Genomic DNA, 12,097 nt, shown 5'->3' with positions numbered 1-12,097 from the left:
GAAGATTTATTGACATTGATGTCAATAAATATGCATTTTTATTGACATTAATGTCAATAAATCTTCAACGTTTCTGGGTTTTCGTTGAAGATTTGATTCTGGATAATTTTGAAAAGTTTCTGAAAATTTCTGGGTTTTTGTTGAAGATTTATTTACATTAATGTCAATAAAAATGCATATTTATTGATATCAATGTCAATAAATCTTCAACGAAAACCCATAAATTTTCAGATGCTTATCAAAATTTTCCAGAATCTCGAGAATCGTTTTTTCTTTGTTTTTTAACTTCAAAAACCACAGAAATTCAACGACTTAAACACTTTGAATAGGATCAAATTTTTTTCATGAAAATCTCTAACCTTAAACTAAAAAGACAAACAAAGATTACGAACTGAAAAACGAAAAAAGATAGTGGAAGAGAGCTGAACCCAAAACGAAAAAAAAGTCAAATAATTAAATAAGAAAGAAAATCAAATATTATTAAAAGTAAGGGTATTTTTGTATTTAGTGAAAATAGGTAGTCATAGTTTAGGATTTATTTGGGTTTAGTAGATTTTTGTCCAAAATCTTGGTACAAGTCATAGAATATGAATAATCCCAGAAGAAAATGAGAGGATGAATTCTCTCATTTAATGACTCGAAAAAAAAAAAAAAAAAAAAAAAAAAAAAAAAAAAAAAAAAAAAAAAAACTTCAAAAATATGTAACCAATGTAATAATTAGATTTTATTGCATATCATGAAGTAAAAATAGAAATGTATAGGTCACATTAATTGAAGATGTTGATTACGACAATATAATTGTACAAGTTAGAGCCCGGAAGTAGGGCTGGATTTTTGATATTTTGGGATTATCATATCACACTAAAATCAAGAAGCTTTTTTTTCATTCGAACCTTTGTTACTTTCGAGCATCGACATTTTTTTTATTATTATTATCATTGTCTTCTGATCACAAATTTGGAATCCCGAGACAAGGATTTAGCCTTTTTCCTTCTTAACACAAATCGAGTATCATTAACGGGGTATTCGTGACTGTTGACTTCGGCGATTTCTACATCAACAACAGTCATAAACCATAAGCTTCATATAATTTCAAACAATCCTAAAATTAATCTTGTTACACCCAATAAATCTTAAAAAATAAATTAATCCAGATAAACAAATTATCAACCTATATAATTTAATATGAATTTAACAAATAAGTCAAATAAACTGATGGTGAAATTCATGAGAGCATCAATCGCTAAATAAAGGTGAGATTTTGTGATCGTTTTAGACTCAAACGATTCGCACTTGAATGAAATAGAATTATCTATGAATTTACTACATGTGTACACTAAATAAAAAATTTAGACGCTACTTACGTGTCTTTATAAAAATCATGCTCAAAAGTCATTTGGGTGCAACTCAAGTTGCGTCTAAGTACTAATAAGACATGCAAGAGCTCTTAGAGAAATATCTAGATATTGCTTCTAGACACAAATTTGAATATATAGAGATGAGTGGTGCTCTTGTTCATATATAATATCTGTTGAAGCCATGCTTTGGTCGATCAACAAAAAATCAGTCTTTAAAAATAACTTTTTAGGTATTTGATAAGATAAATAAACGAACAAAAGAGTATAGAAGCAAGGTAAATGATCTAAAAACTGTTCTTGATCTGATAAATTAGAATTGGCAGATGGAAATAAAGTTAGAAATAAATGATTTATCATTCAACGAAGTTAATTTAGCTATGAATTGGAAATCTCATTTAAAAGCCTTTATAAATAATAAAAATGATTTGAATATTAAGTATAAAAGCAAAAATAATTCCCATACATATTTAGCTTCTGCCCCAAATCTTTTGGGTTGGTGCAAAGAATAAGTACCTTACATATCTCTACTCATGCATTGACCTATTTTTACTTCCCAAACGAACCTAATTATCATCAAATAGCGAGTCAACCAATGAATGAGCTCTCTTTCCATTCAATAGGACTTATTCTCGAAAATGATGGTCCGCAAGTTTTCTGTCAGTCAACGAAACAACCCTTATCCAATTCATTTAAACTCTTTAAATATTAAAACTTGTGATTTAAATGTGAAGCGTGGTGGACTATTTGGTTACTTGTGTCTTGCCAATTTCAATACCCAATTTTTATGCTGTCTTATTTGCTAAATTTTCGGCCAAATCACAACTCAAATTTTAATACAGAGTCTACTGATTTTCAAGAATGTTTGTCATTGGAAGGTGGATTGAAATGAAAAAAAAAAAAAAAAAAAAAAACAATTTGATAGCCACAATGTTGGATCCCACTGATTGCAAGGTTATATTTAAATTGTAATATTTCAATATGTGATTCGAACTTAGAGAATTGACTTTTTTTTTTCTTTTTTTTTTACTTAAACATGAGATTTGACTTTTTTTATACCTATTGCTTAAGTACTAATTAAAGCTGCTATACTTCAATACAAATCCATCCATCTTCTGACACCAGGTCGTACAAAGTTTCCTGTAGTACTATGTACTATCAACTAATTAATTCATATATCAAATTAAATTATTTCTATAACTTCTTTATTGGCAATGGTCCATGAAGATGATGCAGTAATATTCCTCGTTTAAAATCCTCTTAGATTCCTCAAATCGTTTTACATATACAATGAAATCGTTTCTTGAAAAGTTGACAAGGAGAGGAAAGTTTGATTTACTTAACCACCATTTTCAGTTACAACAGAGGATTCCTAATTTGTTTTATTATTAATTTTTTTTTTCCAACTAATGTAATATATATTATATTGAATATTCCCTGTTTTTTTTTTTTTTTTATCAGAATAATAATGCTAGTTGATAGGTTTAGCTGTGCATGCAAGACCATGTGTAAGAAAATAATAGTGGATAAGGCTATAACGGCATGTCTTTGAAGTTAAAGTCTGCTGACGCTGATTTTCAAACCTATCTCAAGCAACGTTCATATCTCACAACCATTCATTCACTTGGGCAAAATATATATATATATATATATATATATATATCAATAACTTATTTTTTTGTATCAATGTATGAATTCATTTATCCCCACAACATAATCAACATCATCATCTAATGACCGACAATACATACCCAATGCTTCACAGACCACCAATAAAACTCATATATCATCTCTACACTGTATGTCTGTCCCTAAATATACCCTCCCCTCCTCTAAGGAAACAAGAAACTATTCAAACAAACAAACGAAACAAGAAACTAATAATAACTGTGATCACTAAATGCTATAGCAACCTTTCTGTGTGTTTTGTGTATGTACAAAAAGACCACTCGTGTGGTCGGGTCTGGTCTCTCACATATGGAAGCGGTAGTTCTGGTAGTCGGGTTGCGGGGGCACGGGACGGTGGGTGAGGAAGTCCGGGGGCGGGTAGGGTTGGTGAGGTGGCGGGACGTGATTGGGGATGGGGTGGGAGAAGAGACACGTGTTTTGCTGGGGGGGACGGGGTGCTGAGGTGTCGGCGCTGGTGATGTCGTGGATGCTGGAGCGCTTGCGCTCCCTCTTCCCGGAGCCCTGTCGGAGGTAGTACTTCTGGGCGTGGCTGGCCACCTGTGTCGGAGTCCGAGTCACCACAAAGTTCCGAGATATGCTCCTCCAATCGCCCTTCCCGTATTGCTGAAGCCCCAGCAGAAACAGTCTGATCCACCCAAAAACAAACCAGATAACGCTTAAATGACACTGATTATGATGCTATGTTTGCTCTATGACAGCTTCGAATTAATCAGACAATGTTGCTTCATATTTGCGATATGCGAGACAGACAGCAATGATTTATTTATGAACGCGCTATGAATTCAACAGACTTCTCAACTAAGCATTGTACATAAGCCGTGAGCTGTTTTTGTGTTTTTTTTTCCTTGTTTTCTTTTAATAGTTTTACGCGGTTAGATAAGCTTCTAGGAATTCCCAAAAATTTAAAAAAAAAAAATAGTAACAAAAATATAAAAGGAGTTTTATCCAAAAATACCCCATTACGAGTCACTAATTAACCGCTAACTGAACAATAAAAACTTTCTCGGTAAATGTTACTAACAACCATATTCACATTAATAAAAAAAAAAAAAAAAAAAACCAACAACTCAGCAATCTTTTTTTTTTTTTTCGCTGAACCTGCAATATTATAATTCCAAAGACTAGTAATTAAGGCTAAAACGTCGAGAACAATTGATTTTTTCGCAAGTTCGAGAAAATTCGAAGCACAAACCAAACGAGTTAATAAAATTAAGTCAATTTTCTGAAAAACAAAACGAACAAGTAATTTATTGAAAAATGAAAAGAAAAAAAAAAGGAAAAGAGAAAAGACCTGTGTTCTTCTTCAGTCCAAGGAGTCCCTTTCTTCCTATCGGGATCGGATTTGGGCTTCCCGCCACCGAAGGAGATCTGATTTTCAGCTCTGGCCTCCGACGAATCCCAGCTTCCCGGCAAATCGTCGTAATTTGGAGGGTCAATTCGACCGGCTTCGATCTCCTCGACGTCGTGGACGAGGTCGGCGTAGTGCGCCGCCACTTGCTCCGGCGTCTTCTCCGGAAGAAGCTGAGCGATCGCCTTGAAGTCGGGATTTCCGTCGGGATACCCAATCAGAGCTTGCTCGAACTTCATGTCCTCCTCGCGAGTCCACCGAGCCTGAAACATGGTTTGGGGTTTCAAGGGTTTTGTTTGGAGAGAGAGAGAGAGAGAGTCTTTCTTGGAGGTTTCGCGTGTTTGGTGGGAGATTTTCAATTGCTTGCTTGGGATGGCCGATTGTGTATATTGTTTGTTTTTGTGTTGTTTGTGTCTCTATTACGACTGAAATGTTTCTCTTTATATATAGACTTGGGCTGGGCTGGGCTGGGCAGGTCAAATATTCATTTTCATTTCTTTTACTAATTAAGTATATTTAATTTCCCAGAGCGCTGTATAGTACAGATATATGAGAGAGAAAGATAGATAGCGACAGAGTTGTTTGAGAAAATGACGTGTCATTTAAAATTGTTTTCTAGTTTTTCTTTTTTAATTTTAGAATATCTGGGGCTAAGTACCAAACTCAGCAGAGTCCTAATTCAACACGTTTTTGCTTTTATTGGAGATTTTCACCTTTCTTTTAATTTACCTTTTTTAATCTCTTTTTCTTTTTATTGGATGATGCATTTCTATATATTGCTTTGTTTTTTAATCGTTGATGGCGATTTTTTTTTTTTTTTGAAAACAAAATATAAAAAATTCGAGATAAACTCTTATAGATTAACCGAGACTGTTCAGTGAAAGAGTCCAAAAAAATTATAAAGAGAATTATAACTCATGAAAGGTAAATAATAACAGAGATGACGAAATGCATTTGACGAGATTGCTCCATCGCCCTCCAAAGAAGAGAACTAATTTTTTTATTTTCAGATTGTATAGAAAAATGTCTAATAGAGTTTTCCGAGTGGAAAAGTGGACGATGGTTAACCCGTCTCCAATCTAAAAAAATACAGTTAGATAAGTTGTATATTTTAATTTAATAAATACTAAACTGAAAAAACTAGTTGAAATGCGGAATGCCATTCCCCTCGTTTTTTATTTACTAAGTTTTTATTTTTAATATTTTTCGTCACTAAGTCTATAGCTGAATAGAGTTTTCAATTGAATTTAAGTATAAAAGAATATGTAATAATAAAAAATAAAAACTTGACTCAGTGTTGTTCATAGGGCAGGCAATTTATCTTGCTCAAATTAGACCACTCTTTTAAAACTATAGTCCAACTATGAGTTTAATTGGTTAACTAACTCAATTCACTAAAAAAAAGTATATTCCTATTATACCCCTCCAAACAATTTGTGTGCCACAAACTACAATTCTCAATCATTCATTGCTGACAGATCATTGAAGGTCTTCATCGCCGGACACTGCGGCCTTGTCCGTTCCATCATTTTACGGAAGCTCAAAACCCTAGGCTTCCAAACCTCCTACTCTGAACCCACGCCGAGCTTGACCTAACTTTTCAAAGCGAAGTCGAGTCCTTCTTCGCTGCCGAGAAGCCCGAATTCGTGATCCTCGCCGGGACGGAGTACATTACTACAAATACTATTTTCCGGTGCGGAAGACATTCGGGTGCGACTTTTCGCACCCAAAATTCGCACCAAATGAGTCTTTCAGGTGCGACTTGTCACACCCAAAACTAAACCAGCATATACAAATTTTCGCTGATTTTTTTAAACTTTGGGTGCGACTTTTCGCACCCAAAAGTTCGTCAAAACTTTTGGGTGCGACTTAGTCGCACCCAATGCTTCATCAAAACTATTAGTCGCACCTATAGTCTTAAAACATTTGAGCGGTCAACTTCCCCCCTCTTTTTTGTGAAATACTATTAGGTGCGACTTTTCGCACCCAAAAGTACTAACGTCTTAAATTTTATCGCGGTCAAATTTTTCCCCTCTTTTTTTGAAATACTATTAGCTGCGACTTTGTCGCACCCAAAGGTACTGACAAATATCATTGGGTGCAACTTTGTCGCACCCAAAAGTGTCATTTTGTCGCACCCAAATTATAGGTCAGGATATAAAATAAATTTTCACTGCGATTTTCATTCATTCTCTCACATTCCGAGCCTCTCTCTCTCTCTCTCTCTCTCTCTCTCTGAGTTCTCTCCTACCACCACCACCAGTCCACCGAGCCTCTCTCTCCACCGAACCTCTCTCCGACCACCACCGACGGGTACCACCACCATCGAGCGTCCTAAGGTGAGTTTCCTCTCCCTTGCTTTTTTTTCTTCCTCTTTAATTTCGGCCAGCCGCAAACTCGACTCTTCTTTATTTTCTTCCTCTTTGCAGGTACCGCCCTTCGCACCCTCAACCTCAGCTCCAACGCCTTCACCGGCAACCTCCCTCCCGGCCTCTGCTCCCGCGGCGAGCGGCCTCTCGAGAACCCTCGACCTCAGCCCCAAATTTTCTAGGGTTTGGAACTTGAATTTGGGGCTTTTGTGGAAATGAGTTGACGTTGGCCGTGTGTTTCTGGTGTTGGCCGTGTGTTTTTGACGCTGGCCGTGTGTTGAGTTTGATTTTGTGATGTGATTATGAAATTGTTTAATGTTTGGGTTGAAAGGCATGGTTTTAATTTTGTTAGATTTTTCGGACGAATTTTGAGTAATATGTGGACTTTGCCGTATGAAGTTTTGGATGTGTTTTATGAATTGAGGAATTCTGCTTGATGATGTGTTGAGGCTGTAATGATTTTTTTTTTTGCGAATTCTGGATATTTGGATTGGGTTGTGTTTCGACCGAGGGATTTGGTTATTTGGCCGAGGGATTTGGTCGCCATTTTTTTTTGGTGACTTTTTAGGTGCGACTTTAGGTGCGGAAAGTCGCAGCAAAATGAGGCACCCGAAAGTCAAGACTTTTTGGGTGCGACTTTTTGCACCCAAGACTTTTAGTTGCGGACTTTCGGGTGCAGAAAAGTCGCACCTAAAGATATCTTTGGGTGCAAAAATTGACTTTTGGATGCGAAAAAAGTCGCACCCAAATGTCTTTTTTGTACTAGTGAGTAGCGATCAGATTAACTCATGCAGAGTTAATCCGATCAACCTTCACAGTTAATCGGATTACCTATCACAGTTAATACGCAGAACTGGACTTGCGACCTTCGAACGGTCGGAACGGCGCAACCACGGGACTCGCCGATGTTCAAGATTGTTTCCAAAGGAGGATCGTCATAGTTAATCGGATTAACCTTCATAGTTAATCCGATTAACTATCAAAGTTAATATATGCAGAACTGCACTTACGACCTTTAAATGGTCAGATCGACGTAACTACGAGACTCGCCAATGTTCGAGTTCATTTTCGGAAGAGGTTCATCATAGTTAATCAGATTAACCTTTATAGTTAATCAAATTAACTATCGCGTGCTCTGTTTCTGTCTCTCTCTCTGAGATTTTCCCTTGTGTGTTTTCTCATCTCCATCGTCGAAATTTTCTCTTCACCCAAATTTTCTCTCTTCCAGAAGCCTCTCGATGCCTCACCTCTCCGATCGATGCATGATTCCAGCCCAGGTGCCGAAGAATCTCACTCCAACGCCGGCCATTCCTCCGGAGATTTCAGCGGCAAAGAAATCGTCGAAGAGAATGATGATAGAGGAGGAAGCAAATCAGGATATACCTAGGTTGTTCCCGAGGAATCGCCGCAGGAGGATTAGAGCTTTTTCCAATTGGAATCTCCGTCCGTGCAGTGGTGACGGAGCAAGGCCTCCTAGAAGCAGAGAACTCCGGCGTAGTGGGTGGCGATGAAGTGCTTGGCGTCGTGGAGGTGGCGGAGATTGATGAGATCTGCGGCGACTGTGGAGGAGGTTTGGGATTTCTAGTGATCTTGAATTGAGAGATAGTTTTTTTGGGTTATATAGGTATATAGCCACACGGCTATAGGGGAATTTGATTTTATCCAACCTTCTGTTAATTTCCTGTTAATAGCCACAGCAATCTATTTACAGCATGTTAAAAGACTTGAATGACCTCAAATAATTCCCGCCCATTTTCACCCCAAAATTAAAAAAAAATCGTGCATTAATTAGAATCCAGTCAAATCCCGCCCATAAATTTCAACCCATTAATTAAAAAGGAAAAAAAATTAATCAGCCATAACTACATCGCGCAAATTGAGGGATACAATTAACACGGGATAGTAAACCATCTGACCAAAACCAAATTTCACGCAGCAAAAAAAAGGAGAGTCTCGGTGTCGGAGCGGCGATGCTCCAACGATGAAGGACTCTCCGTCGCCTGTAAAGAAGAAGAATTGGGAAAGAAGAACCCAAATATTTTACAGAAAGAAGAATTGGTAAAGAAGAACCCAAATGTTTTATTTTTTTATTAATTAAGATCCTTCATTTTTTTTTTTCTCTCTTCTTCTTCTTCTTCTTCTTCTTTTTTCATCGGAATTGCTGGTGGTTTTGAGTGTATGAGATTTGTTTCAGTGATTGTGAATTTGTTGAGATTTTGGTTCGGGTGAATTCTTATTCAGTATTGTAAATACAACATTGATTTACAGTTAATACCAATTGTTTCATCGTAAAATGCATTGTAAATACAAAGATGATTTTTTTTTTCTCTCTTCTAATTCTTCTTTTTTATCATCGGAATTGCTAGTGGTTTTGAGTGTATGAGATTTGTTTCAGTAATTGTGAATTTGCTAAATTTTTGGTTCTGGTGAATTCTTATCCAGAATTGTAAATACGACTTTATTTACAATCAATACCTATTTTTTTATCGTAAAATTCATTGTAAATACAAAGATGATTTACAGTATATTCGTGTAAATAAACTGAAAAAAATTCTGAAAATATTTTGGACGCTCTAAAATTATGAAACAAATAATATCAATAAATGAAGAATATATTTACAGATTTTATCCATAATAAATTGCCACGAAAATAGAAACTAATTAGTTAAAGTCAACGCTGAAAATTTTCAAATACACATTAACAATCTTTCCAAATCGGTTAGATTCAAAATTTAAAAAAAAAACTGCCTAATTCAATTAGTAGGTGTAATAAATAAGGGCAAATGTGTAAAACTAATTCAATTAATAAGATGCCACGTAAGCAAGATGGCAATTTACGGGAAATTAACGAAAGATTGGCTAAAACCAAATTGCTAATTTTTAAGATGGCTACGCAGCCAATTATTTGTAGTTTTTTTTATCAGAATGTGGGAGATGGGTTTGAATCTCCGAGAGTGAGAGAGGAAGTCAAGAAGTTGGCAGTTAAATTTGGGGGGTTTTTTTGAAAACTCTGATTAGTGTTGGCTATTTACTTAAATAAATTCATAGTTCGGCTATTATTTTAATCTCCCCCTGATAAAGAGGTTAGATATTAATAAATCTCTTGTTAGTATTTAACTATAAACTGTTTATTTCTCATGCCTTCTAAATTTCTACTTATGTCAATGTGATTATCTGAATTTTCATATTTTAAATATTTCAAATTTTTATATATTATTTATTTTGATAGTTGTCATTATTATAGCTGATAGGTTAAATCTTTTGCTCTATTGGTTTTTCAAAAGAAAAAAATTATTGAAAATTTAATTATTCCAGATTCATTTGCCAAATCATTTGCATAATTAATTGGTTGATTCCTTAAGAAGATCCTTCATAATTATCTAGAGATAGCTATTATAATGTGCTAGATTTTCTAATTTATATATAGTTACTCTAGATATCAAGCATTATTGCATGTCCTAAATTAATGTAAAACTTATCTGAAAAAAATCCTATATCATGCATGTCCATATTCTCTTGGGAAATTATTATCAAAAAATCCAAATCAATTACTTGCTATTTTAAAGAAGATTCCAAGATTGCCACACACAACCATAAAAAATCAAGCACTTAATGTAAGATTAGTTTCTTAATACTTATCGTCACTCGGATTTAATGATGCCACAAAAATCCAGTTTGACAACATCATTAGTAATTACTTCCCCGAAAAAAAAAAATCATTTGTAATTTCATTATGCAATTATATTTTGCAATGGGAATGACTACAAAATATATATATATATATATATATATATATATATATATATATCGGTATATTATAGCAAAACTAGTTTATAAAAATGAGGTTAATTATACCCTCCATTCTTCCTCTAATTAATAATTTAAAATATTCTAAATAAGATTTTTAATGCAAAATAGTATTAACGTCTCACAATGTACAGTGAACTAGTCATTTGAGCATGTTAGTCATAGTTTAAGTTTTATTAGTTCTCTAACAATTTTTTAAAATGATGAATACTTAGTAAAATCATGTGTCAAACATAGTTATAATTAGGGATGAGAGTTTCGTGTTCGTGTCGTAATCGTGTCGTTTTAATCGTGTTTGCATAAATAATTGCTAGAACTAAATCCGACTATTTATTAATCGTGTTTGAAATCTAGATACAAATCTGACCGTTTATTTTTTTACAGATCCATAACCGTTTAAATTAAACCGTTTAATAGTCGTGTTAAATGAGTATTTAACCGTGTTTAGACATTCGAACTCAATTAATTGCGATATAATTATCAAAAACATAATAGTCATAGATTAGAATTGTCCTCTTTCTTTTTGCACTAACTTCCGATACATTGACACTGAGTCACGTGGCTAACTAATACTTTTGTTTTTCCTTTATTCTTTTCTTATTTTTTCACACAAAAAATTTGGCAAAATATATAAAAAAAAGGAGGGAAAATAATGAAGGGTAAAAGTAAACAAAATAGGTAGTTGAAATTTTATGGAGAATATGGAGGGAATGTTATGGAGGGATATCAAATATAAATATTAGTCTAATTATTTATAGTTTCATGAAATAATAATAGAAATTTATAATTATATGAATGTTTTATTTGGATAAAAATTAGATATTGAATTTGAAAACAAATGGAGGTAATAAGTCATTTTATTATAATTGAAATCAAATAAAATTGAATACGATACGTTATTATGAGACTATAGTTATTGTGATAGTCAAATTTAAATTGTGATTGTTCGATATGAATTGAATTAAATTGAAATTAAATAAAATTGAATATGTTACGTTATTATGAGTCTATAGTTATTGTGATTGTGAATTGAAATCAAATAAATTGAATATGATACGTTATTGTGAGATGATAGTTATTGTGATTGTGAATTGAATTGAATTAAAATCAAATAAAATTGAATATGGTACGTTATTATGATATGATAGTTATTGTGATTGTTAATTGTGAATTGTGATTGTTCGATATGAATTGAATTGAAATAAAACAAAATTGAATATGATACGTTATTATGAGATGATAGTTATTGTGATTGTGAATTGAATTGAATTAAAATCAAATCAAATTGAATATGATACGTTATTATGAGATGATAGTTAAGGTGATTGTGAATTTTATTGAATTAAAATCAAATAAAATTGAATATGATAAGTTATTATGAGATGATAGCTATTGTGATTGTGAATTGTAATGGTTCGATATGAATTGAAATAAAACAAAATTAAATATGATACGTTATTATGAGACTATAGTTATTCTGACTGTCAATTTTAAATTGTGATTTTTCAATATGAATTGAATTGAAATCC

The 12,097-nt window shown here is 33.7% G+C and overlaps 1 protein-coding gene across 1 annotated transcript; it reads right to left on the bottom strand.

Annotated features, from left to right (window-relative positions):
• Window positions 1-2,991: 2,991 nt before the first annotated feature.
• On the bottom strand, window positions 2,992-4,804 carry LOC149378870 (Duplicated homeodomain-like superfamily protein). Its single transcript, XM_089603428.1, has 2 exons — window positions 4,336-4,804; window positions 2,992-3,669 (listed from the first exon to the last, which is right to left on the bottom strand). The coding sequence occupies exons 1-2, from the start codon at window positions 4,662-4,664 to the stop codon at window positions 3,327-3,329; spliced, it is 672 nt and encodes a 223-aa protein (XP_089459554.1). The 5' UTR covers window positions 4,665-4,804; the 3' UTR covers window positions 2,992-3,326.
• Window positions 4,805-12,097: the final 7,293 nt, after the last annotated feature.

The sequence above is a fragment of the Urtica dioica genome, chromosome 12 (genome assembly GCF_054948205.1).
Source record: "Urtica dioica subsp. dioica isolate 48M chromosome 12, U.dioica_male_clone48M_v1_H2, whole genome shotgun sequence".
Classification (NCBI taxonomy): Eukaryota; Viridiplantae; Streptophyta; class Magnoliopsida; order Rosales; family Urticaceae; genus Urtica; species Urtica dioica.
This window is presented reverse-complemented; position numbering and strand designations above follow the sequence as displayed.